General features: G+C 45.4%; 1 protein-coding gene across 6 annotated transcripts; it reads right to left on the bottom strand.

The window, feature by feature from the left end:
- Positions 1-511: 511 nt before the first annotated feature.
- On the bottom strand, positions 512-26,966 carry LOC119401263 (uncharacterized). Of its 6 annotated transcripts, none has more exons than XM_037667947.2 (12): positions 26,573-26,966; positions 22,601-22,784; positions 22,452-22,534; positions 22,298-22,382; positions 22,102-22,134; positions 22,005-22,046; positions 21,487-21,549; positions 20,899-20,964; positions 17,327-17,538; positions 15,478-15,637; positions 13,420-13,523; positions 512-1,843 (listed from the first exon to the last, which is right to left on the bottom strand). In XM_037667947.2, exons 2-12 carry the CDS (start codon positions 22,782-22,784, stop codon positions 1,826-1,828), a joined length of 1,050 nt encoding a protein of 349 aa, XP_037523875.1. In that variant the 5' UTR covers positions 26,573-26,966; the 3' UTR covers positions 512-1,825. The 6 variants fall into 6 exon arrangements, 5 of the variants coding, with proteins under 5 accessions (XP_037523875.1, XP_037523874.1, XP_037523877.1 ...); XM_037667946.2 differs by lacking the exon at positions 26,573-26,966 and adding an exon at positions 22,891-26,551; XM_037667949.2 differs by lacking the exon at positions 26,573-26,966 and adding an exon at positions 26,396-26,549.
- Positions 26,967-27,335: the final 369 nt, after the last annotated feature.

A 27,335-nucleotide genomic window follows, 5' to 3' on the forward strand; every position in this document is an offset into this window, starting at 1 on the left:
CTTCTCGTAATCTATGAAGGCTATGTATAGGGGTTGGTTGTATTCCGCGCATTTCTCTTGGCAATCTTGGCAGAGAACAGCGCTTCGCGATAGGTGGCGAGACGCTGGAAGTTGTAAAGGAGTACGTCTACTTAGGACAGGTAGTAACCGCGGAGCCGAACCATGAGAGTGAAATAACTAGAAGAATAAGGATGGGATGGGGCTCATTCGGCAAGCATTATCAAATCATGAATGGTAGTCTACCACTATCTCTCAAGAGGAAGGTATATAACAGCTGCATCTTACCGGTACTTACCTACGGAGCAGAAACCTGGAGACTTACAAAGAGGGTTCAACTTAAATTGAGGGACGACGCAGCGAGCGATGGAAAGGAAAATGATAGGTGTAACCTTAAGAGACAGGAAGAGAGCAGAGTGGGTCAGGGAACAAACGGGGGTTAAGGATATCATAGTTGAAATTAAGAAGAAGAAATGGATATGGGCCGGCCACGTAGCACGTCAATCCCCTCTGAGACATTGTAAATATGCATAACCCACTAAGGCAGCGGCTTTTGTACTGCCATGCAAGCCTCCCCCTTTTTTCCATGAAAAGGTCTGCTAGGAGTGTTCGCAAGGATCGTGGCAGCCTACGCAAATTCGAGACGCAGGTGGCGGCTGCTTGTGTGCACAGAAACCAAAGGCAGGTTTCGCGTGCAGTAACGCGCGTACACTTTAAAATTGCTTCTAATTATGTTCTAGGCTACATTGTCTGTTCATATTTGGTAGATGATGCATGTGTGTCGTAACATGTCTATTCAGTCTATCTCACAGGTCATCTCTTCTTCAAAATTTTGTGTCTGCACTCCCTCAAGGGTGGACATGGCATTCAATCTTTTACTTCTTTCTCTGAAGAAAGTTGCTGAGTGCAGGAAAAAAATCGTGCTCCTCAAAATGGACATGAAATATACTGTTTAAAGAAAGTACACAATGTGCTAGAAAAGTAACCTTACTTGAAATGACCACAAAAAAACTTTCTTCAGAGAAAGAAATAAAAAGATTGAGTGCCATGTCCACCCTTGAGGGAGTGCATACACAAAATTTTGAAGAAGAGATGACCTGAATAGACATGTTACGACACACATGCATCATCTACCAAATATGAACAGACAATGTAGCATACAACATATTTCGAAGCAATTTTAAAAATGCACACGCATTACTGCATGCGAAACCTGCCTTTGGTTTCTGTGCACACAAGCGGCCGCCACCTGCGTCTCGAATTTGCGTAGGCTGCCACGATCCTTGCGTAACACTCTCCTAGCAGACCTTTTCATGGAAAAAAGGGGGAAGGCTTGCATGGCAGTACAAAAGCCGCTGCCTTAGTGGGCAGTTTTGGTGGGTTATGCATATTTACAGTGTCTCAGAGGGGATTATAGCAGTCCCTTGATGAAAGGAGTTGTCAACGCGCGGTGCTGACGTGCACAATTTTTTGTTTACACAGAAACAACTCTGGTTCCCACCTCACTCGGTGCACTCTGAAACCGAAAATGCAACTGGGAATCTCCAAACAATCAACATCGCACGTTTGCGCAAGTGATATTTGCAGCCGAGATAAGTGGCTTATTAGATACTTATTTCATCGGAAAAAAACAAGGTGCAAAGTTTTTGTGTCAGCTCTTTTGAAGGAGCCGCACCACAAGAATGGATGGACGCACCACCAGGATGATACAGTTCATGAGTGCACCGCAAGGATGCCACAGTTCATCGGCGCACCACAAGGCCGACACAGTTCAGCGCCGCAGTTGACGGACGCACAAGGGTGGACGCAGTTGACAGATGCATTCGGCTTATTCAGCGGCAGAATCCTGAAGAGAATGAGAACAAAATAAGCGCACAGCCAACCCAAAACCTTAAATAAATTTGATGGTGGACAAAACTCATGGATTCATCAGTCATGTGATTGGCTGAAGCCATTTTGGATCATGTTTTTAGAGCAGGAAAACATGGTTGTGGAGCAGCGAAAAGTGCATGTTAGACCAAAAAAAAAAAAAAAAAAAGCCTTTTAGCGTCGCTAAAGGCTCAATGCTGATTGGAAAAATTGAATTTATGACAACTACACCAGCTGAATACAGTCGCCGACCGTTTATTCGGACTCAGTGGGAACCGCTGAAAAGTCCAAATAATCGAGAGTCCGAAATAACGGATTGACCAGGAAAAAAAAAACACCTTTAAAGGCCCAAAGGCCAGAAAAACTTCTCATTGTACGTCTACACATAAGCACACTCGCGCAAGACTAAGTTGGCCTGCATTTCAGCCAGTGTTTGTCCATCGCTGTAGGTTGTCAATGAAACCTGTTCCGGGCTGCGATAAATCCACATCTGATAAGTGGGGCCGCGTCGTCGGAGTAGCCATCCGCCTGCATTGGCTCGAGGACCTCACGGACGATCTCATCATCGTCCAACTCGGCGAAAACTCGCGAGCAACATCGGTTTGAGGTCGGCCGCCTCCCACATGGCGAATAATCGCAGCTTTTTTTTTTTCGCCTTCGTCAGTGTCTTGTAATTGTCGCGTTTCATCATTAGTACCGACGGCGCAAATGAACGGATGGCGTCGGAACCAGTTCAGCACATCGGGCCTTGAATGCCAAGCAACAAATGAGTGAGCGAAGCGCAGATAAGCCCAGCCACAGAAACAATTGTTAATGCAAGCGCTCAAACGCGAAAAGGAAACGACGTCGGCCCAGTGTGGCATTCTCAAATGCCACACTGATCTGACTTCAAGCATGGCTTGGCTTGGCCTGCGGTGTGGCCATTTCGAGCGTGCCTTGGCCTGCGATGTGGCCATTTAATGGATACTGGACTGGCTAAAGCCGAAAGGCGGCCATTATAGCCAACAAACATGGCCTTCGAGATCGGCAATTGCCGACAGCGACCCAATCAGCCAGCCGCCGGAGTCTGAATAGTAATCGAACGGCCCGCTGTGGGGCGTCCGAATTTTCGGTCGTGAGTTTACATTACTTCAATGGGACGAGTGGCGGTGCCGCGAGGGTGTCCGAATAAACGGCCGGCGACTGTAAAGCGGAGCTAAGCAGCATTCTATGACATTCCATGCAGGTACAGCTTGGACTACCAAAAGTAACCGCTTATAGTGCAAGACCGGCTATAAAGCGGTCATTTCTTACTACCGTTTATCTAGCCATAGAATCAGATGTACACGAATACCACTTATTGTGCAGCGCCCAAGATGAAAAACTGGTTATGATATGGCTCAGATAAGGGAGGTAACGACCGCGCTTCTCAACTTAAGTACAGTAGACTCTCAGTAAACGGAACCTGAAGGGACCAGGAAAATGTGTTCTGTTTAACAGGAGTTCCGTTTACTGAGAGATGAAAAAGGGTGCAGAATACAAGTAAGAAACCAATCGTGTTAGATGCAGTTGTTCCGTTTAAGCAGCAGTTCCGTTTAAGAGATTTCAGTTTACTGAGAGTCTACTGTATGTTGAACGAGGAGGTACAGCGACAAAATTGTTACGGGGGGGCGGGGGGGGACGCAGAGGAGCGGAGCGTGAAGAAGGAAGGAAAAACAACCCCCAGCCAGTTTGACTTCGCAAACAGTGTCGAAACAACGAAGCTTATGCCCGTCCTTCATCAGGATGTATCATTCTTTTATGTTCAAGTCTTCCCTTCACTGGCGCTTAGCTTCGACCTCTATCGCACAAACATCATGGTGGCCTCGACGATGACATGCCCGCTCTCGCGTTGGCTTTCGCCGACGCTCCCGTCAGGTGGCTTCTTCATCGGAAGAACGATAAATGTTCGCCGTTATGAAAACTGAACTCTGACACGCCATTTTACACTCCACCCACATCACCGTCATCTCATCTTGGTGAATTTCTCAAAGGTTCACTCCTCCTTGAAGGTTTACCCCTCACCATCCTCCGCCCTCGCCTCTCACAGCACAGCGCAGCCCTCCCCTTTCTACGAAGCCTCATGCTCCCCACACTGTGAGCATCGCTACGCCATCCCCGGACATAAAAGCCTCGACTGAGAACAGCGTCGCGGTTAAAAACAAAGATGTGTTGCCGGTGTCGCGGGCGCCTGGTGCGAGCAAGGGTTGTCTCGGCTGTCTAGGCCCCGGAGAAGTCTTTGCCTCGGCCACTTCCCGCACGTTCCACGCTGAACGGGCGCTTGTATCAAGTTTATGGTGCCGCTGCTCGACTTTTTGTCCTGAAAATAGTTATGTCGTCGTACAGTGCAGGTATTTGCGTGCGACCTTGATTCCTCTATCAGTGAAGGTGCTGTTCGGCAAATGTAAACGCGTTGCGATGTGGCCTTACGTCTTTGATACCAGCAGGTGGACTTGCGAGCTTGGTAGACTTATGCAGTGTATTGCGGTTGTTCTCCCAACCGCGAAGCCAAACTTGGTTTCACGTGTGCTGCCTTTAGTTGAGCTCGCGAGTGCGACCTATTACAGGCCCCATCTCATGTTGTCGAGGGAAAGCTCCCCAGGTGGCAATGCGGCATGCTAGGTTGCCCATAACCGCCTCATCGGTGTCGCGCATGTCTGCTTTGGTACAGAGTTAACGAAAATCTTTGCAGCGGTTACATTCTGTTAGGGGTGGATGGATGATAACAACCTTCTGATCCTGAAAAAAATCGCAGCATATCCACAGAGTTAATGACGATGAATGGGCGAAGCTCCGGAGGTTCATCGGTAAACCGTAAATCTTCCGTGAACTCTGCCCAGTACATCATCAACGACGTGTGATCGGGCGCGTTTAAAGTGTCGATGAGAGTCATGGCAACTTGCAGCTCACTATAATTTTACGTGTACGCTGTGAATTTTTATTGTTTAATCACGCATAGGAGAAATCTCACATGCAATACCTTGGAGGTCAAAATCCAGTGCCTATACATACGGGGTGGTCAGTGAACTATAGTGCAGAGCGAGCAGTCTGTTTTTTCAGTCAAGACACTCGCTAGCAGACGCTGCCTGCACCGGCGTTGTAATGTGAGAGAGGGGGAGACCGTAGGAGAGGAGAAATAGGGGGAAGGATTCCGTTTCCCCTTCATGATAACGGCTTTATGGTCGGTGAAGTGATGGATCGGTTATGGGAGATACTGCCGGTTACGCCTGACGCGGGACAAGGTTAGACTAAGAGGAGCTTCGCCCCTAAAAAAAAATAGCCACTGGCATCGTCAACGAACACGGGGGGCCATCACTCGAGTATTGATTCATGGTCGCACCGCTTTTGACATCGCACCTGGGAAATCGAAAGCGTACGGAAATGTGGTTGCCGTTCCGCGGGACATCTGGCGCCTAACGAGGAACTATGAAAAGTCAGAATAACAGAAAGCCGAGCTAGTTCGCAAGGATTCATTATAACAAACAGGGCAGGCAGACAAGGACACAAGAAGTGCAGACACAACAAACACCACGTTTGTGGTGTCTGCACTTCCTTCTTGCGTCCTTGTCGGCACGCCCTGGTTTTTATAATGGATGTCTGCTGCTATCTGCTACAGCGCTTTTCCTACTGCGTTTGTTTCGTCGGCACAGCAGGCCGCGAACGTTTCAGTTATAGTGCATATACAGTGTAGCCCATTTATAACGAACCCACTTATAGCGAAATAGCGGTTATAACGAAGTGATCTTGATGTTCCGATCAAATTTCCGCATTTTCAATGCAATGCAAGTCCACTTTTAACGAAGTAAATAAACGCACCTCAGCGGATATAGCGAAGCTTTTTTCTTTTTTTTTTTCGAAAAAAAAGTTCATCAAACAACCTTCCGAGCTTTCACGTGAATCAGTAAGGCCGAAGAACCGGCTATTTTTGGCTCCCGGCAGCTTCCTACAACGTCGTTTGCCCTCTCACCCCGCTCCACGTGTAAGCTTGCTTCACCGCATCACACCATCGCCGGTCGCCGTCGCTAAAACAAGCCAACCTTTTTTTTTTGTTTTGTTTTCCAGTGCCAGGCAGGCGACCGCCCGGTAAAAGTAGTAAAAGGTTGCTAGTATCTTATCTCGTCGCACTGTGTACAAAGTCCCCTGTTTATTTCACAAGAAAGCCGCCCCACGCTTTAGGCCACTCCAGCCCGTTTCCGTTTGTGGTATACCCAGGGCTTGAAGTCAGGGGTGGCCCGGGGGGGCCCGGCCCCCTCTCCATTTTTCAAGGAGGGGCCCGGTCCCCCCTCGGCAGTCCGACGGAGGCACTGCGGCACCCATTTGACAAATGTTGGAGTTGAATTTTTTTAGCAGTAGTGCTTTGTGCGGGGAGATTATACTCTGCAATTTTCCGAATAATGATTTAATCGCGAATGTTTCGTTGACGGGATGTCAGCAAAACAGAAGAAAACAGGTATCGTCGTACTGCTGAATGCAATTCACTAATACACTGAACACCATGGGCAACGCCTCTTGAAACCATGGGTCACCACCCTGTTCGACAGAGCGTCTTGGCACAGCATACTGTTTCATGAGGCACCTGAGTGTGAAGCTACCTGCTCGTGAATCATGTAATGGTTCACCTTGGTCTGTTTACTTTGCCACTCAGTTTTCATTCTTTTATTGTGCATGACATGTCTGCTGTAATTGCAGAGACGCATGTATTTTGCTTACTTTATTAGCCAAGTGGTAGTGAAAATGAAATGTAGCATTGACGTGCCTGTGGTTCTGAATCCAGTGAGTCAACTAATGTTACTCACTTTGAGCTCTCATATGTTTAAGCCGTCACATCCCGAGTTATTTTTAAAAAATCGCTCCCAAAATAATTTATTTTAATGCGTGAATGGATTGACACGTTGAATAAATGCCCGGAATACATTCCGAATAATATATGTATTTGTATAGCATTCATAAGCATTTGTTCAGTCCTAGAGACAGTTGGCTTCACTGCACTGAGTGTAATCTCGTTGATACGATTCTGCATAATATGTTTCTCAGCCTAATACGTTTTTGTTTTTATTCCCGGCCAACATACATTGGAAATAATGCATTTTCATAGGTTTAATGCTATCACATTTTTGCCCAAAATTTGATAATACTACCGCGAAAGTGCATCTTGACCGATATATCTAGAAATCCTGCGTTTACTTTTCGGTATCAGCGATCTATTCTTCGAGATTATATGTATGTATATGGGTCATTCCACGCCAAGTGTCCCAGACGTGGCGCTCGCACATCGCAGATTTTGCTGATAAAATTTGTGCCTTTTCCCTGTGCCACATAGAGTATTGTGGCAAAACATTGTTGCTCGAAAAAAATTTTGACGATCATGGCGCCCCCTCGAATTTCGCTTGTATTTGTTAAACCGTGCCTTATAGAAAAATGTGTATAAAATCCATTTTTTGTGTGTTGAGCTTCGAAACCACGCTTGCGCCATCGCAGAGGTTCTGTTTAGTTGTCCTATTCTTTAATTCCGAATATTTTGTGTTTCACTACCAGCTACGTATCTTCAAAAACTGCAAAAATGTTCAAAGTTCGTGATTTTTCCTTGACCTATCTGGAACTCTCCCTAACCAATATAAATAATAGTATGATTTTCAGGAAAGTGTATTTTAGTACAAAAATGTTTAGGGGTAAAATAGACTTCAAATCTTCCCGAAAAAAAAAATTGTGAAATTAGAGAATATGTGCGATTTGTCGCACGTTTGACCGTATTTTTCATACTGATGTGGTCCAAGTAAAAATTCTCGTCATGCGGCGTTTGATAGTAGACTACATCGTTAAGCAATGAAGAAAGTCTAATCAAATCATTTTTTGTTTTAAGGAAGAAAATAATTTTTGGATTTGGCCCTCCGAACGCGTCCTGCATTTCTTTTTGTTGGTGCTTCGCCGCAAAGCACGTGGTCGCCCTTGCAGCTGACAGTCATCACAGGCAGAGGCAAGATGCGAGATGTATGTCAGTGACTCTTGAGTGGTCGAAAGTCTTGTCGCGTTGATGTCAGGGCGACGAGTAATGAATTCGCATTACAATGAGAGCTTGCTTGGCGGGCCCAATGGTAAGCATGGACGCCCGAGAGCAGGCTATGGCGTCGTTTCCACAATGTGCTAGAGGGCCGTCTGCACAAAACGTATACCAAGACAAACAAGTGTATACAATGTGCATTATTTCATTCAGCATGCATATGCTGATTGTGTTTAGCGCGCTCTGTGTGTCGTCTTCTTGTTCCCGTCTTTGTGCGCTTAACGGTTTCATAAAACAGAACCTCTGCGATGGCGCAAGCGTGGTTTCGAAGCTCAACACACAAAAATGGATTTTATACACATTTTTCTATAAGGCACGGTTTAACAAATACAAGCGAAATTCGAGGGGGCGCCATGGTCGACAAAATCTTTTTCGAGCAAAAATGTTTTGCCACAGCACTCTATGTGGCACAGGAAAAAGGCGCAAATTTTATCAGCAAAATCTGCGATGTGCGATCGCCACGTCTGGGACAATTGCGTGGAATGACCCATATATATATATATATATATATATATATATATATATATATATATATAAGTATAAAAGTATATGCGCCTTCATAAAAACAACTGTTTATTTTGTCTACGTTTCGACGGGAGCCCCGTCTTCTTCAGGACGCATATATGAAGGCGCATATACTTTTATACTTATAACCTTGCGGCAACCGAAGTTACTCTTCCGTATTTAAGCCTTATATATATATATTGGAGGGCCCCCCCCTCCAATGAAGGGAGACTTTAAGCCCTGGGTATACCTCATCGTGGCAAAAAAGCAAAGCGAGGTGGTGCGCTTCTAAATTGTTTTCTCTCTCTCTCTCTCTCTGACGTGGCGGCACCAGCTATAAGCCTGCACAGGCTCGGCCACACTGGGGAATCCGCCGTACACAGCGAGCGGAATTTTCGCGCCGCCGAAATTCAGCATCGTTCACACTTCTTACCAACCCACACCAGTGACCGCACCGCCAAAGTAAAGTCCCCAAAGTAAAACACCGCGCGCGCACACACACACACACACACACACACACACACACACACACACACACACACACACACACACACACACACACACACACGCGCGCGCGCGCGCGCGCGACGGATATCCCGGATCAACGTCTCCTAGAAAAACGCATTGCCCGGGTGTTTCCGCGGCGGCGCGGCCACGTTGGGTAGTTAGGGTTAGCGTGGCCACCCTAGCCACGAGCCTGGGACGCTCCGGCTATCCGCTCGCGTGTGTTCACGTGTTGTTATGGCGAATCACAAACAGGGGCAAGGCTGTCGAACTGCTGGGCCTGCTGGCAAGCAACTTTCTGGTGACGTCTCAGGAGCGGGAACATGCATTCGCTGAAGAGGAAACGACCCAAGCAGTGGTCGTTGGCCCGTCCTGATTTGCAAAACGCGAGAAACGGGTCGAGATATATCGCTACTCATGACAACAGTCATTGTGCTTCGCATTGCGTTTGTCGGAAAGAAGAGCTATTACGGAGTACTCCGTTGTCGCTACTGCCTTCGACGACTGCGATATGAGAAGTTTGCCGCCGTTTTTCGAATTTTCGACTCGCGCTTCGATAGGTTCACGCGTTGAGGGAATCCGGCGGCAGCTGCCGCAAAAATCAGTCCGGGGCCGATCGACGCGGAAAGGGCTGTTCCGGCGGACCCCGCTGCCGCCGAAGCGGATTCCACGAGCGCTCTCGCCGGCCTGCATGCTGAGGCGATATGCGCGCATGCGAAACATGTGCAGGGGACCCTCGACCCAGTTTTACAGGGAGCGTAAAAATTTTTTTTACTTCGTCTGCATGATAAGTGATTTTTTTTACAGTCCAGATATAGCGAAAAAGCAGTTATAGTTAAGTAATATCAGATTCCCGCCAACTTCGTTATAACCGGGCTACACTGTACTACTCGCTGTTCTTGACTTAGGTTTTACACAGTGTATGGGGTAATAAAAAGGTAGTCTCTTCAGCACTGCACACACGGGCACGTTTTTCATTTGCGTGTACTCACAGCCACCATCGTGGTGTATACACGTGAGGATCAGAGCATGCTGGGGCGTTTTCATCCCGAGAGATTAGTTACGTTTTCGAAATATGAAAATGCCAAGTTTGGCGCATAAGAGCGAAAACGTAGCTGGATGAAGCAGGATTTGTCTTTTGGTGCAGTTATCACATCACTGATTCATTGAATATATTTGAAAAATTATTGGCATTTTAGGCTAGCAGTTCCAGTCATTTATACTCTGTGCATTTAAACAAGTGCACTCACTCAACAGAGATGTAGTACAGTGTAGGAAGGGTATTATTCTTAAAGGAGTACTGACATGAATTTTAAAATTTTTCGGGTTGTTGCTCTAAATGAAAGCACGGGTGTCGAGAACCCTAAAAAGAGTGTCGTGGTGCCTGGGGATGCATTGCATATATTTTTAATACCGCTTCTTTCAACCAGCAGTTTCGGTTTCGGTTTCGAGAGGGCGGCTTCATAGTGACGTGTCAAGTCTGCCCGTGACGTCACGTACAGACTGCAACCCACGAAATATGCACCTGCTGTCCTTTGCTGTCAGTCGAACGTGGTTCATGATGAGTGAACTGTCGTCCAGTGCATCCGACAGCGATTTCTGTGATTTAGGCTGCATGCAGAACCCAGACTTCGCAAACCAAGTGAGCCGACTTGAAACGTCATAGGGCTCTCCATGCGGTGAAGCTGCCTTGCAGATGCTGGGAGATGAAAACTTTAAAATCAAACTTAAATATTTATACAGTAGAATCTCGATGATACGACCACGGCTAATACGAATTTCGGGATGATACGAATTTTTCTGTGGTCCCGGCCAAGGCCCATTAATTTACAACGTGCTTGAGTACGGTTGTTACGAACTGATTTTTGACCCGCGTCGTTTGATACGAATAAACGCCGCCCCACCCAACGCAACGTTGGCCCCACCGACGGCCGCGGAAGATAGCAGCGTGCACTTACGGCGCTGGAATGCGTGCGGCGCCGCCGGTTTGGCACGTTGCCAGCGCCGCCGGCGAGCAGCGCGCGACAGCCTCCAAGATCTGCGTGTATCGGAGGCCGGAGTGTGCCTTTTGCTTTCTCTTGAAGATTACAGATGGCGCTGGCCACGTTTTTTTTTTTTTTTCTTGGTGCGGAGGCAGGCCGGCAGGCGGAGACGCCCGAGAGGGAGAGGCACGGCCCGCGGCCCGCGGGAGCTTCTTTCTTCTATGCGTGCCGTCGGACAGAGTGGTTGTGGTTGCTGTGCTCGAGCCCGCGTTCTTGCTTTGTTGTGATAGTGCCTTTTTTGCCGAGTGGCAGCAAGCTATGTCTCGCAAGCGGAAAGCCCTCTCCTTTAAGGAGAAACTGGACATTCTTCGAAAGGTCGATGAGGATCCCAAAAGAAAACGCACGGAGTTGGCTAAGGAGCTAGGCCTCGCAACGTCGACATTAAGCACAATTGTTGGACAGCGGGACTCAATAATGAAGAATGTGCTTTCATTTAACGTCAACGCGAGGCAAGCGAAGACAGCCCAACACGTGAAGCTTGAAGAAGCTCTTCTGACCTGGTTTAAGGAGGTTACTGCAGCTGGTGTGAACATCGATGGCAAAGTGTTGCGTGAGAAAGCCGACGAGATCGCACTTGCTCTGCGCATCGACGGATTTCAGGCCTCAGGTGGGTGGCTGCACCGTTTCAAGACGAGACACGGTCTCGTTTACAAAAGCGTCTGTGGGGAAGCGAAGAAGGCTGACGAGACCGTTGTTAGCGACTGGCTCGCGAAGCTGCAGTCACTCATCTCTGGGTATGAGCCTCGTGATGTTTTTAACGCAGACGAGGCTGGCCTGTTTTTTAACCTTCAGCCTGAGAAGAGCCTTTGCTTAAAAGGCGAAGCGTGCCAAGGAGGCAAGAAAAGCAAAGAGCGAATAACGGTGCTTTTGTGCTGTAACGCCGACGGGTCGGAGAAACTTAAGCTGACGGTAATTAGCAAATCCGAAAAGCCTCGGTGTTTCAAGCGCGAGAGCCATTTGCCGTGCGTCTATCGCGCAAACAAAAAGGCGTGGATGACGGCGGCCCTGTTCGAAGAATTTCTGTCGCTCCTTGACAGAAGGATGGCCTGCAAGAATCGGAAGATTGTTTTGATTCTTGACCAGTGCGCCGCCCACCCAAGGCAAGTAACGCTCCAAAACGTCAAACTGATCTTTTTGCCCGCAAACACGACGACGCACCTGCAACCGCTTGACGCTGGAATAATAAAAAACCTCAAGCATCATTTCAAGGGCCTTCTTGTGCGCCGCCTACTTGCCAATATTGACAGAAAACACGAAGGAGACCTGCGAATAAGCCTCCTGGACGCCATCCATTTTATCGCTATGGCTTGGGATCGAGTAACGCCGACTACCATAGCAAACTGCTTTGCGAAATGCGGCTTCTTCAGGAGTTCCGAAGAGGTGCCCTCAGAGCAGGAAAAGCCAATTGAGGGTTGGGAACTGCTTGATGCTGGGTGTACAGCTGAAGACTTCTGCACGGCGGATGACAACCTCGCCACTTGTGGTGCGCGCACGGTGGAAGATATTGTTGAGGAGGCCACATGCGAGGTTGCCGATTCCAGCGATGATGGCGACAACATAGACGAGGGCGATGGTGAAGGACCACCACCGGCGGCTGAAACGCTGCACGCGCTCGACGTCCTGAGGCGTGCTATGGCCGCTGATGAAATCAGCGACGACACGTGCACGCGTTTTTACGGATTTCAAAGAAGTCTGCTGAGTGACTTCGCGAAAAAAAAGAAGCAGAAAGACATTAGAGATTTTTTCTGCAAGAAATAAATGTTTTTTTTATGTGTTCCTAAAAATGAGTTTGCCTCTGACTTTTAATATAGCTAGTTTTACATGTGTTTCGGTGATACGAATTTCGGCTAATACGAATATTTTTCGTGACCCCGCGGGATTCGTATCATCGAGATTCTACTGTACGTGTTTCCCGGATGCGGTGTGGGGAGAGCGTTAACACTACATGCCAAGGAAACCAAAAACGTCCGTTTTGCTGCACTTCAAAATCGTGTCAGTACTCCTTTAAGGTTCCATGAACCACAAAAAACAGTCAGTTCTAGATTGCGTTAAAAAAGCTTCAATGAGCCACTGAATGCACTCAAAACTTTGATGAGAAAAACAACTAAAAAAGACACATGAAACAGATTGCTCCTGTTCGCTTTTAGACCCCGGCATGTACTCTTCAGTGCCGTAAATCACGTTCCAAATGCAACCTTGCCCCTGCAGCAAAAGGGGTGCTAATACAAGCTTCCACCAGTCGCATTATCGCACTCATGTTCAGCAGCAAGTGCAAGCCTCTGGCACACAGGTCACATGCTATTCGCTCTTACAATGTAAAAAACACAAGTCGTTTAATATTTCTTTGTTTGCAGTTTTCAAATATGAGTGCCTGTACTCTCTTGTGACAGCATATTCAGTGAAGCGAAATGCCTAAAGATGCCTTACCTTAGCAATCGCGTTGCGTTGTCTGGCAGGAGCATGCCGCAGCCACTCTCGGATGGCCATCTCCACCGTGAAATCGCTAGCCTCGTGTGCAGTCTGGACAGCACCTACGAGGAAACAAGAGGTTTTATTGAAGAGTATTCCACTCACCTGGAACACAAATTTTTGTAGGCAGTAAGCATGAAAACATTGAAGCACTGGCACACTAAAATTGCCTTTCACCTGAACCACTTCACGAATTTGAAGCTGTAAAGTCAACTGCATTATGCGAGGTAAAACGTGTCTGCTAATGAACCTAATAACGTGTTATGCTGGCTGAATGTGTTTACACAAAACAAATTTGATGGTGCCCAAAATTCACCTGTAAAAGTATAACACAATGTGTTCTTGTGCTACGATCACGCTAGAAATCATGTCAGGCTACCGTCTCGAAGCAGACTTCAGAATCGAGGGCGTGCTCATGCTATGCGTAATGGTTTTTCTTAGGCTGTTGCGAATGGTAAATTTAGGTTCAAGTTGAATTCGAAGCGAATAGTGATTTAGTTGAATAATTTTGAATCGAATAGTGTATATCACATATCATAAAGAAAAATGAGCATATTTGCCCTGATCCAACTAACCTGGTCATTATTATTATTTTTTATGCAGGTCTTTTTGGTTTGAAGGATGTGGAAAAAATTTTGAACAGTAGCGGGATTTCAGTAGAATGCAAGTGATAACCTGTAAAATATGTTGCATTTCAAAATTTACTATGGTTGAACCTCTTTATAAGAGACACTGATATAACAGACACGTGGGGTATAAGAAACACCAGAGTGCTACACGAAAGTAAGGGTTGATGGGAAAATGCATAACTTAGTACCCTGCTTATAAGAGACACCTCAATTAAGAGGCTAGAATTTCTCCCTCATGCATCCCTCTTATAAAGGGGTACAACTGCATACTTAGAGCGCATAGGCTGGTATAACAGGCTTGTAAACTTAAAAATTAAAAAACGATCTCGGGCTGACGTGTGCAGGTGGTTCTGCATGCGCGCCCAAAGCTCATATTTGCAACGTTCTACGGTAGCTGCACGATGCCGTGGTCGCTCAGGCACAGCAGTGGAAGAGTGGTCCCCACACTATAATACTAACTAGTTGCCTGCTTCGTATTGTGTATTGTTCCGAAATCTAGTAGTCCCATGTTCATGCAGCAAGGGTCATCTATCTCGCAAGCTTTCACGCTGGCAAGGGCGATTCGTGTCACCAAATTGCAGCGAAGGCGTTTGCCACGCACTTGGACACCCCCTCCTATGTTCCTCTCGCTTGAGGCACGCGCAGAGCTGACAGTTTCCTGGAAGCAATTGTTCAGTGCACTTGTGTCGGCAGTTTTGAAAATGTCGTGCCTTAATGACGTGCTCATGAAACGCCTCCGTTTGATGCCACAAACCAACTACAGCAGTGCCACTACAGCATGGCCTTTTAAGCGGAAGGTCATTTTGCACACGGTGAAAACTTCAAACCTGCAAGCGCAGCACGAGTTTTGTGTGCTGCGCTGGCACTTTATGCGCACTATAGGCTTCAAATGAAACCCGGCAACCATCGTCAAGTTATCACCGTGGACGGGTGCACATATGCGCAGTGCTGCCATACCGAACGCACGTGCGCCAGTGAACTGTGATGACTCGGAATGCTTGCCGCTCTTAGTGTTTCATTCGAAGTCGATATGACGTGCCTACGGGGTGCACGTTTACACAATAAAAGTGGCGGTTTTTTGCTGGTGGAACGGCCTTTCTTTTTTCATTCAACCTGCATTTGAGACTTGTTTTTTTGCCTTTCGAATTTCGGGGGTCGCCCTGTTATCGAGGGCAGCCTAGAGCAGAGTAAATACGGTAATTACTGGAACACAGTGTACAATTTGACCACTTGCAGTGGACAGACAATCATACAGGTAGTTGCATGATAATAAACCACATACACTTAAGATACAGAAGCACCTACAAATTACTGCACCTGTCCAGGCACTCTTCAAAACTATTCACGAAATCGTAGAGTGCACACATGTGAGGACCAAAATACTTACAAGTTATGCACGACGGCAACTGCATCTGACAGAAGCTGAGCTTCCCCTTCCTCCCTTGCCACGAGAACTGGCACGCCAGATGATCAGTCATAACGTACCGTAGCATCCTTTTCGTGCATGCGGCCGGGTTTGCGCCGCCTTTGACAGCAAGTTCTCTAATCTGGAAAAGCAAGTTCAGCAAACAAAAAAAGCCTTTAGGCTAATGGAGGGCTAAAGAGAATTGAAATGGCGAGCTCTGTAAGTAATAGAACATAATGTGTGGAATGGACGACGTGACATGCACGGGGGTCAAGGAAAAACAGAGGCGACACAAGCGTTTGTGACGTGTTCATTCTTCCTCATCCTCTTGTCGAGGTGGCTCAGGCCACTTTGCAAACTAAGAACTAAAGGTCTAGCAACCCACCATGTAATAGCAGAACAACCACTTTATAAGAGACATTCCAGAATCCAATATATTTTAGGTCTCTTTTACGCTGTGCACCAGGTTCGCACTTTCCGATCACTGCATAGTTCTACATAGGCAGTCTGAATAAAGTGAGCCTAAAAAAGGCTACAGGCAGATGCAAGAGGTTCTTATTCCTATCATCTGATTGTTACGCGATCTCCTTAGTGGAATACGTCACACAGAGCACACTATTCACGCTTTCTTCTACCACACCATTCCTACACTACCAGGATATTCTTGCAAAGCAAAATACGTCTTTGTAGAAGGGTCCTCTTTACAATAGATGTGCATAGTCATGAAAATACAACAGGAATGAAAGTTTCAAGCATTACACAAAATGCTGGTTGCTAGAAAAACCAAGCGCGCAAGCTTGCACACAATTGAATAAATTATACAGACACATGTCTGTATAAGCACTTGTCTTCAGGGCAGTAGTGCACGTTACGCTATCATTATAAAACAATTTGCCAAAAAATACTGACAATTTAAGAACATAACATGTATTTTTTTCTTCTTTTCAAAGTTGGCTTGTTTACATGCTTCTTTTTTTTTGTACAGTTGAACCCCTTCATAAGAGGCACTGATATAACAGACACGTGGGGTATAAGAGAGACCAGTTTGCTACGTGAAAGTAAGGGTTGACAGGAAAATGCACGACTTAGTACCCTGCTTATAAGAGACACCTCATGTAACAGGCAAGACTTTCTCCCCCGTGCATGCCTCTTATAAAGGGGTCCTACTGTATAAGCGTAGTTATGTTTATATATGAATGCTCAATAGTCCATACAGCGTACACAAATTTGTCTAATTTGTGTGAAATAATCTGTGCATATTCATTATTGTACATTATTTCAGCTTCCGTGACGTACTGTTTTACATTTTTTGTTTTGCGCACGCAAACAGTGTACATCATAATTGTCATGTATGACTTTTGATATATATATCTTTACTTTTGCCAACTACTCTGCTACATATGAGAAGCAGAAACGTTTAGTAAATGTAGAACAAGAGATGTTTGTATGCTTTGGTTGTCAGGAATCGAGGAAAGAACCTTTGTCAAGCTGCTAGATTGCAGCTTTTTGTTCTTGTCCTCGCGTTATCTTGCTGTAATGAATGCCAAATACACTGATTGATTGATTGATGTCAGTGCGGAAACATTCACATCTACAAATCCTCTGCTCATTGTTATAGAATTAGGACGCCCACTTTTAGAAACTCTTTCAATTCCACCAGATTGTCCCGATTACCGGAACTCTTATGCCGCACCTGTGGTGTCCAAATTACAGTTGGCCGTTATAAGTTAAGCTAGAAAATAATTAGAGCAAAAAAAATTTTGCTAGCAGGCCATATAAATGCAAGGCATTGTGCAGTGACAAAGAAGTCGACATGAATAAAGCCACTCACAAATACTTCTTTTCGCGTGCCAGTCAGAGTACAATCGAACTGTTTCAGGGTCCCGTAGTCGTCAAACGGCATCGCAACTAGTGGTTCACTGTTGGCCTGAGCCTCCATGTTGCGTCTTGCAAACCTTGTTACTAAATCTCCCAGGAGTTGCCCCTGCTGCTGCTGCACCACACGAAGCCCAGCCAACTGGGTCAAAACTTGGCGTTGGAATTCTGAAAATATAGTGGGCATCAATAGTTTCGCAAAAAGTGTCAGTTCACTTTGGCCAAGAATTAGAAAGTGTATGGTCGCCAGATATCCCAAATTAGAGAAACAAGACACTATATACAGATGGGCTGGTAAGGTGGCATTTGGAGCTCAGTAGGTACTACTATTTACCTTTTTTTCTTTTTTTTTTCGTGAATACATGGATATGATTGAAGCGAGGGGTGAATGTGACCGTGTGAGAAGGGATGCAAGTAAAAACATGCGCCTGTGCAGACTTCATCCACTGTAGTCATCCTATGTGTGCGTGGAGCTTGTGCATCCTATGTGTTTGTGGAGCTGCTTTCGAAAGTTCATTCACCTCACATTTGAACACACTGAAAGTACAGCACGTTAGCATTTCTTACATAATACGCAATTAACATAAAGTCTTGAAACAATGCTAAAAGAGTAGCTATCCCCATGTATACACGCAAAAATTGTGACGTTTCTCAACACTTGTTAGAACTAACGGCTGATGTTTGTGAACAGTAAAAACTTTCAGAAGTGAGTAATCGAATGTCAATTAGCTAGTATAACATATAATGATGGGGAAAAGTGCACCCATACACATGGACATTAAGAACACTTTACGGCTCGAGTTCGGCTTGCATGACGTAATGTACAGTCGCACTGAATATGACTTGCAACATGGGAGCGCGCGACCTCAAAAGTTCAAATGCTTATGCATGACTTCCACTAACCCTTATTTCCATAACTACATGCTGTTCTATCACTTGGGGATAATCCCCAGTTAGAAAATATTACTTTGTTGTTGAAATGAAAACAAGCTGAAGCCATACACAATCTTTGAACTTATAAGGCCACGCACTCCTGTGCTGCAAGCCATAATCAACATGCCTGTACCTCTTATTGATCTGCCTAAGTCAACTGAAATGCCCTGTACAGGAATCACAGATAGCAACCAAGACGTTTAGGCGCAAGTGTACCATGCATTTCAACTTCCGCTGTCTCCCTTTCACCTTAATTCAATCGACGTAATAATGGCACACATTCATTCATCAAAATCATCATCTTCAACGACCAGTTTCGTGGCGGCATGGCGTGGTTGTCTTGAGCAATCCAGCACAATGGTTTTTGAATCTGTTAGTATGAGTGTCGGGACGAAACGAATACAGAAAAGAAAAAGATATTTTTGCTTGAAACAAAAAACGTAACCAGAACGTTATTTATTATTTCGTTCTGGAGTAAAAACAAAATATTTTTTATCGATTTTCGGTTCACGGGAACACTTGTCGATCCGGAACAACCGAGGTCATGCAACGTGAGCATAATGCATAACTCAGGGTACAGAATCAGCGCGTATCTTGGGCAGATATCCCAAATATATGTTGAAATATTGCGGAAAACAAAACAAAATGGCAACCAGAGCCGTTTGTATTATTGCAACTGAATTTTTGCTTGCCCCTCACACAGGCCATTGTAGAGAGGCCATTGTCGGCGCTGAAGTTTGCTTGATCAGAACAGGGGTCGCGAATATTAGAGTACTACACTGGATTACGGGCTGCTTCTGAGATCATGCTCACACTCCTGACACAAAGCATTGAGCCTGCTCAGAAAGTTTGTCCCCTCTAGAGAAAATTAAATACTAACTTTGAAGAGCACTGGTTTGCGTTATTTGGTTACGAATTCATGGTACAGTTACTCGCGCTTCTCTTTAGAACGTGGAAAGAAGTTCTCTACTCTTGTCCCAGGTTGTTAAAGGGGAAATCTTATGGTTTTGTGGTTATTTTAACTTCATGTTTTTGCACACAAATGAAAACCGTCACGAAATGTCACAAAAGTTGTTGTTTTTTTTTCCGTTCCGGAACGGAACTTTTTGTGGTGGAACGAAACTAAAACTGAAATGACAAACATTCCGTTCTGACACCCTGGTTAGTATTGTACATAGCATGTGAAATCGTTATGAAAAGTAAAAGATATTAAACACATGGCATGTGCTACACAATATAATTTATAAATAAAACGATTGCCTAGCAAGCACTGCAAGCTATAAAACCTAGAGTTGTGCAAACAGCAAAAGTTTGGGTGCGAAGCGAATGGAACATTTTGCGAATACTTGATGAATGATTTTCGAATACTTCAAACTGCAATTACAGAAAACAAGTTGCAGAGGATTCCAAAGCACATTCTTATGAGATAGGAACATGGAAGTGTTTCTTTTGGCTAGGTTGGTGAGGCACTGGAGGGATGGTGTTCCCTAGTTGTTTCATCAAGGACAAGGCAATGCAGAGGCCGAATTGTACTTATTTAGGGTGCTACCAATGTGGTGTCAACATTTTGCACGTGAAAGGCAAAAATGCTATTTCCTCAGCCTCTCCTACTCTTTTGACTTCTGTGGAAGCACAACTGATGTCGTGTACAAGAGCACGCTCTCTTAGAGTACGGAGTTCCTAATCTGCCTCATAGACGTCAACATAAAAGAACATCTGAAGTTTTGGGCGCAAAAAATCTTTGGCGTCCGTTTTTTCGGACTTTCTGCCCAAATTTCATGTCCAAAACAGCATTAACTGAACCTCCACCTCTACTGTATCATTTTTGAGCTGGAACCAGCATTTTCTTGATTCAATAAAATTGCAAACATAGTTACGCATTTTCTTGCGTATCAGCCGCAGAAAATAATTTTATATTCGCAGCGAAAGTAAAAAAAAAAAAGAAAAAAAAAGAGAAATTCTTGCTTTAAAGCTGCCATCACGGCAGTGCTTTGCAGCTGTGCAAGGAAGCTAGCTTCGCAGCAATACGCGGGGATCATTTTTAGAAAATGATCCGCGAATCGTTGCAGAGGGTGCGGGTTATACGCAAAAAAAAACAAAAACAAAAAAAAACCCGGTAATTTAAAATCGGCTTTGCCGCAAAGCACACGTATAATGTGGTGAAGCGTACTGAAAATCTGAAGGGGCCACTGCTAATCGGACGTTCACCGTATTTGTTTTCGGCAAATCGGAATACTTCGAATGGTAAAATTCTGGTGCGAATCGAATCGCAATGAATATTCTAAAATTATTCGAAATTTCGAATATTCGCACGCACCTAATAAAAACACTTGGTGTGCTTTGAAATCAATCTCGAGTTAACCTCTCGCGTCTATGTGATGACTACCACATAATTTTACGGTGTGCATATTAACCAGTTTTTCCCAAGTGATCAAACAAAAGCTCAATAAGTTGTACAGCTCCCAGAAGTTACATTTCAACAAGGGCACTACTACGTAATGTTTATATTTTCACTGTGCATTACTACACACCGCACTAGAATCATTCAGCAAGGCGACACCCACCTACTTGAGTGCATTTGAGTGCTCCGCTTACCTTCTTGAGACATCACTTTTTTTTTATGCGGTTGACCAGTCCCAGCTGCTGCAAACTCTGCGTCTCCTAGTGAGGCAAAGAAAGTGAAAGCCAATTAATCCAATCTTCATACATATGATGTCCACCGAGGGCATATTACCAATGCTAACCATAGTCCACTTCACATGGCAAGAACACCAATTTCTCAGAAACCTGTGACTTCCTTTTAAACAATATCTGTGTTTCACATGCCATAATGACAATATGCTGACAAACTGTGTAGTTGTGGCTGCAGTAATTTGTATCGTCGGGTGTTATTAAATGTGCACTGACACAGCACAGTGCTCTTTTAAACAATTCATTGCAGTTAGCTTGCTTCTGGAGAGATCATAACTTTGGGACAATAAAGGGTTGACAGTGTCAAGCAATTATGTGTTACACACATTGTCCCTGTGCTTTTGTGCCCAAACTGGCTCATATGTGTTCTATATCAGTGAGTTTTTGCACGCAATGAACTGTACATATACAGATTATAACTGTCAGCCGCATGAACTTTCAAAGACGTTCAAAAGCTACAACAAAGAATCCTACTTCTGTGTGTATTCCTACCTGCTGCAAAGCTTTCTCCAGTAGCATGACCTTCTGGGGTTTCACCATGAAGCTCCAAAAGCACTGAGCACAGAACAGCAAACACACTGGCAATAAGACACTGTGTTGCAGCATGGTAGGATGCACAGGTTTGAAGGTGCTAAGAATAACTTTAGGTAAATTAATATTTCACCTGCTCTTCCTAGCAGTGTCACATACTAAGATAGAACAAAACCAATAATTTTATTTATCGTTAGATATGCCTTGGCAAAGCACAAGACAGAGCAAAGTTTGAATGCACATTAAGACACAGGCGACATGCATAAAAGAGCAAGACAAGCATTTCTTTTAAAAATTGGTCAACAATAGAGGACTGTCAACAATAGAAGTCCACTAGAAGACACTACAGGAAAACAGACTGCACAAGGCAAGTAAGAGGAAAACCATTTCCAATGACAGTGGCAATTTATTTATTGTGAAAATGAATATTTCTACAGTTTACGCTCAATACAACTATTGTGAAAGCTAATCATAATTACCTCCTTCGTCTTCTGCATCAGCATCTACCTGAACAGGTACATCTGTAGAAAACAAAAAATTTATGTGACATGTGATCGAAAAACCTCAATTGGTTACCTTCGCTGTCTTCACTTCGTGGTTCTTCATGGCCTGCAGAGATAAATAGATTCATCACTCTCGAGCTCAATACTCAGCCAAGTTTCTGTGTGGTACAGTACAAAACTGGGCCAATGCAATGCTCTATATGATCTTGTCATTTGCTTGGCTTGTCCTTACAACAAGGTGATGTTTAGATGTGAGTGAAAACACTTACTGGCCACAGATGGCCCAGGAAATGTGCTTGGTGGTCGCGGTGGCTGCCTGTTGTGTTCAGGTTCATATCTGGTGGGCTTTGTCACCTTGAATGTAAGGATCAAATAAGCATTGTGTGATGCGACAACACGATAACTGAACAAACACATTTTTACCTTTCTCTTTCCTCCCCCAGTGCTCTCCAACTCTGATGTGTACTGCAGGCGTGGTAGTGCCAGACGAGCATCGCGATAGTTGTCTAGAATTAAAGGAAAGTTCATAATACAAGTAGGTGTCCCGCAATCGCCAGATGTTCTAAACTTACTAAATGTTGCTTTCATGAGCATGGCGTACGCTTTCCACCTTGGTGAAGGCTGCACACCTTTCTGAACCATTGCTGTCTTGCTGCCAGGACCAGGGGGCCAGAAGCACTTTCGCCCACGAATCCATGAGGACGGAACGACGGCTATAGATTTGTCGTCTTTGAATTCTACTACAGAGAACTTCATCTGCAAAGAATAATGTAACAAAAAGCAGAGGTGCTCTCTCATAGATCACTGCTTGAAACTTGCATTTTTAAAGCAGCAGAAAAAGTGTCTGCTGTGAAATTCTTACCCGCAAGATTTGATGGCTGTCAAACGTCACAGCAATACTAGAAGTCAGCAATCATTTGAGGTGGGGTGAGACTTCCTTTGGTCAGGAAAATTCAATTTTGTAATTTTGCAATCACCTGATAGAGAATTACGTTATCTTTCAAGAAATATATCACACTTGGGCGCTCAAGGTGTCCAATATAATTTTTGGTTTTATTTCATCCACACATTGACCGGAAATGTGCGTGTGCTCCTACGCAACTTCAGCGTTTTCCTCAAAACAACCTCTTTGAAGTTCGTCAACTTTTTTCTTGCGGGCATGAGCGAACAAAAATTTTCACATGTGCTAATTAGAGGCATTTACATATTTTTAGTAACAACACAAACCAGAAGTTATAGTTCTCACACACCAACAAACTTAAAAAGCAAATCTACTTTTTGTACGCCCACAATTTCAGTTCCAAATCCTAAGCATCAGTAGCTATCTTTGTACAAAATTGAAATGTTCTGCAAATATGATATCTTAATGAATAAGAGAGAGAGAAACAACTTTATTTCTTAATGAATAAGCACTACATTACTAACAGCACCAAAAACTAAACAACACTACACACAATTTTACAGTAACCTACCACTGCAATGCAACCTGCCTCTAGCTTTAAAATATGTTGCAAGTGTCATAGGCATAGCTTTTATTACCACTTCTGTACTGCTAAAATTCGATACAAAGTCTCATCCCACCTCAACATCTGCCGTGCCAGTTTAATGATGCAAGGTATTTAGAGCACAAAGCATTATGAATACATCCTATTCACTTCGTCTAAACAAGACAGAGATGCCTATCTGTGCCGGACTATGAAACTGCCATTAATGACACGCACTGGTATGTAGCAGAGGCAATACAACATACATGCCATTGTAAGGAAGCAACACTAGTTTTCTGATATTGACAATTGGCCAACACCTCAGAGAAGACAATTTGTCGACAACAGCTATGCCAAGCCTTCTAGAATCGAAGGGGTAGCTGTAAAGAGGTTCTGCACTTAAGAAACATCGGCCAATGATGCATGGCTGCCCATTCTGGTCATGCGCAATCATATGGATCAAAACAACATCATCATTTATTTTGCAACACCTGTCAGCTTCCTTCTTGCTTAGAGTAAATGACGGGAACTTCACCGAGGCGTACTGGGGTGATTTGCAACCCAGTGGCAGGCCGTCTCCTTCATAGCCACCAAGAAGCTCATAATCTGCAGTATGCCTTGCGCCAACTGGCTCTGCGTGAGCTCTTTCGTGCATCCTGTTGTAAAGCTGGCTGAGAGGGAAGCCTGGCCTACGCAAAAGCTTTTTAACTAGCTGCAAGTTACTTTCGAAAGGGAATGCAGAAAAGGCATCTAAAGTTCCATACAACTCACAGTCAGTAGCTAGATGCAGGAGGCAATGCACATTATAGGACACATTACTGGCTCCGTAAAGGTCCACGAAGCCCTTTACAAAATGATCCAGTAGAGTGTTTGCATATGCTCCATGCTCCTGACACAATCCAGGTGTGCTTAGTATGGAGGTTGCCACATGCAAAGTCAAGAAGTTCTTATAAGCAGCCTCAGACAAGCTTTCTTTCAAAATTATAGGCCCTGTGTAGTGGAGAAAGAGGCGGAATTCTGTTGCTTTCCACCTATCCTTTTCATCAAGCCCCCTTGGCTTCCGTGCAAATTCACAAGGAACGTTATTCTGCAAAGCTAAACTCTGCTTTGAAATCTCCTCACGCTCCAGGGGACCCAGGCGCACTGAAAGGGGGCCAGAAAGCCAAAGATTGACCAGCTTTCGTGCCACGCCTAAATATACCAAGTGCATTGGATCGAGAGGGACATTTCTAATACAGTCAATGGGCAGCTCGGTCAAAATAGACACGCCCTGGTGGTGGTCAGGATCTTGCTGCTGACGAAACGACTGATCTGTTCTCGGAACACCTGCTGTTGGCGAAAAGCATACTCTATCTGCGTAGCTACCTTCAGCCGTGCATTTCGGGCAACCATTGTAGCTACTGTGCCCTTTTGTTTTGAAAATGAAAGAGCGTGCAGGTGCATCGCATATTACGCTGCTGACCTCTACCCTCACCAGAGATCCTTTCACTAAAACTCCCTCAACAAGAACATCCTTCAGATCATCAACGAAAGGCCTTAGGAACATGTTTGCACAGCTTGGCTTTGATGGCCCAAAAAATGCACCCACAATAAACGGCCTTTCTGACAGGACAGAACCACAAGAGAGTACTAGGCACTGAATAGGCCACAGCTGCTGTCTCGAACTCTTTGAGAGAGGAATGCCATCAATGTTGAAGTTCAAGCTGACGAGTTGTGGGCAGCCATCCAAGCAAGCAAGAACTCTCTCCAAACCTCTCCGAAGTCCATAATGGCAATATAAACCAGGAGGTAACTCTGAAACACCCGCTACGTCAGCTGTGTTACGAGGAGTCTTCAGTAAAGTCCTAGCATCCTTTGGAAGACTCTGGAAGCACCCATGGGTTCTTAAGATACCTAGTAGAGGTGTCAGAGACCTATGGGCAATATTATGCTCCAAGGCCCACTGAGCAAGCAAAGCTTTGAAATCACCGCTACTACTTTCATCTGGTGCACGTCCAGTGGCTTCCTGCGCGCTGGCACAGTCTTCGTTAGGCAAGAACCCTGACAAATCGTCACGGTGTTCAGGTGAACTCCAATCACAGAAATCCTCCGCACTGCTCCCTGAACTATCTGAAATGCTTTCTGCGGAATCAGAACATCCTGCAGTATCGCCTCTAGCCGCGTCACTGCACTCAGGCGTCGCACTTAGAGTGCCGGAGTTAGGCGACTCGCTTCTTGGACAACTGGTTTGTGAATTCGACTGAATGTCTCTAACCTGCCGCGCACGCTTACTGGGCTGTGAGCTGCCGCACGCCTCGTCGGGATGACCAAACGTCTCGAACAAAGCATCAACCTCACGGCGAACTCTGCTCTTGACGGCATCTCGACTTGTGTTCATATTTGAACGAAGTACAAGAAGACAGCCTACTCTGGCGAAAGAGCACTTCACGTTGCTAGACGAACGGCATGACCTCTCATCAGTTTCGACAAAGCCAAAATATCGCAGAATATGCCTTCGGTGGATGCCTCACGATACCATACCAAGAAACACAAAGTACTTCTGGTACAGCGGCACGGCGCGACTACGATCACTGCAACGAAACTAGGCCTAAAATCGCAGTCGCGTTACGACAGAGTGAATACGGTACTTCGCTTTCACAGAGAAAACTTTAAACCGTGATGTACGTACATCTCGTTCGACGAGTTCACGCGATGGAGAACGGAGTTTTACCACACGTGGATGCCTTACGACACCATCGAGCAATACGAACACAAACAGCTCCACAACGGAATAACTAGCGACCGCAATCACGGCAACTCAACTAAGCTTACAATGGCCAACGCGGGTGGAAAACATCTTTAAAAACAACATCAAAGCGCAGATTGAACTACGCACGCTCTCACGTTAAGTAGGTTTCCCACAATGTAGAACGGCGATTACTGTCAGCCCCTGACGACGACAACACGAACTCAAACTACGTCTGGCTACCTCGCGACATTACACTGCACCGAAGCTAAGCCTAACATACCCGCTGCGGCTGGAAAACATCACTTCAACAACAAACAGATTCAAGCACGCACTGTACGACCTCACGTTCGGTGGTTGCCGCTTGCAGACGGAGTGTCACCAGGGCCGCCAAGGCTGACAAGCCGAAGGAGGAACAATGCACACTGCCAGTAACCAGCAACTGCTACAACGGACCACAAAACTAACACGCTATGTGACGCTAACACCGCTAACACTGCTAACACTACTAACCGCCGCCCGCTGCGTTTTCCCGCTTCAAATCAGACTGACAAACGTCACGTTCGTTGCGTCACATCCCGCGCGTTGCTCTGTTCACGTCGTAAAAGGCCCCCTGCTGGCCCCAATGCGAAGCTGCCTCCGAGAGCCATTCACCAAAGCCTCGAGAAGGGCTGGCCATGCTACCAAAAGGAGGAAAGAACAAGCTAAAAGCAACAGAATGCAAGCGTACAGGGCAGCGCGACCAGGCATGAGGAAGACGTTGGCAAAACCCCCGGCTCTGGCAACAGTAGTTTTCTTTGACTGCTGCCTAGATATCTCGAAGGCTATGCTTTTGCTGGACTGCAGCAGATTGTAACGACGCAAGACATTTTTCAAACAGAACGAAACATCCGTGCACGCGCGGCTTCGGAATCTCGTAACTTGTGCAAAGTTCCATTGTAAGAAACCATATGCTGTGCACGCTCACGTTAGCGAGTGTCTTCTCTGAGTCTTATTCGGATGTTTTATGCTTTTGTTGTGCTTCATGTGCTTATGCGCTTGAAGTACTCTACTGTGTTTGTATTTCTATTCAAACTACCCCGCATCGATCGCTCTCGC

The sequence above is a fragment of the Rhipicephalus sanguineus genome, chromosome 8 (assembly GCF_013339695.2).
Source record: "Rhipicephalus sanguineus isolate Rsan-2018 chromosome 8, BIME_Rsan_1.4, whole genome shotgun sequence".
Classification (NCBI taxonomy): Eukaryota; Metazoa; Arthropoda; class Arachnida; order Ixodida; family Ixodidae; genus Rhipicephalus; species Rhipicephalus sanguineus.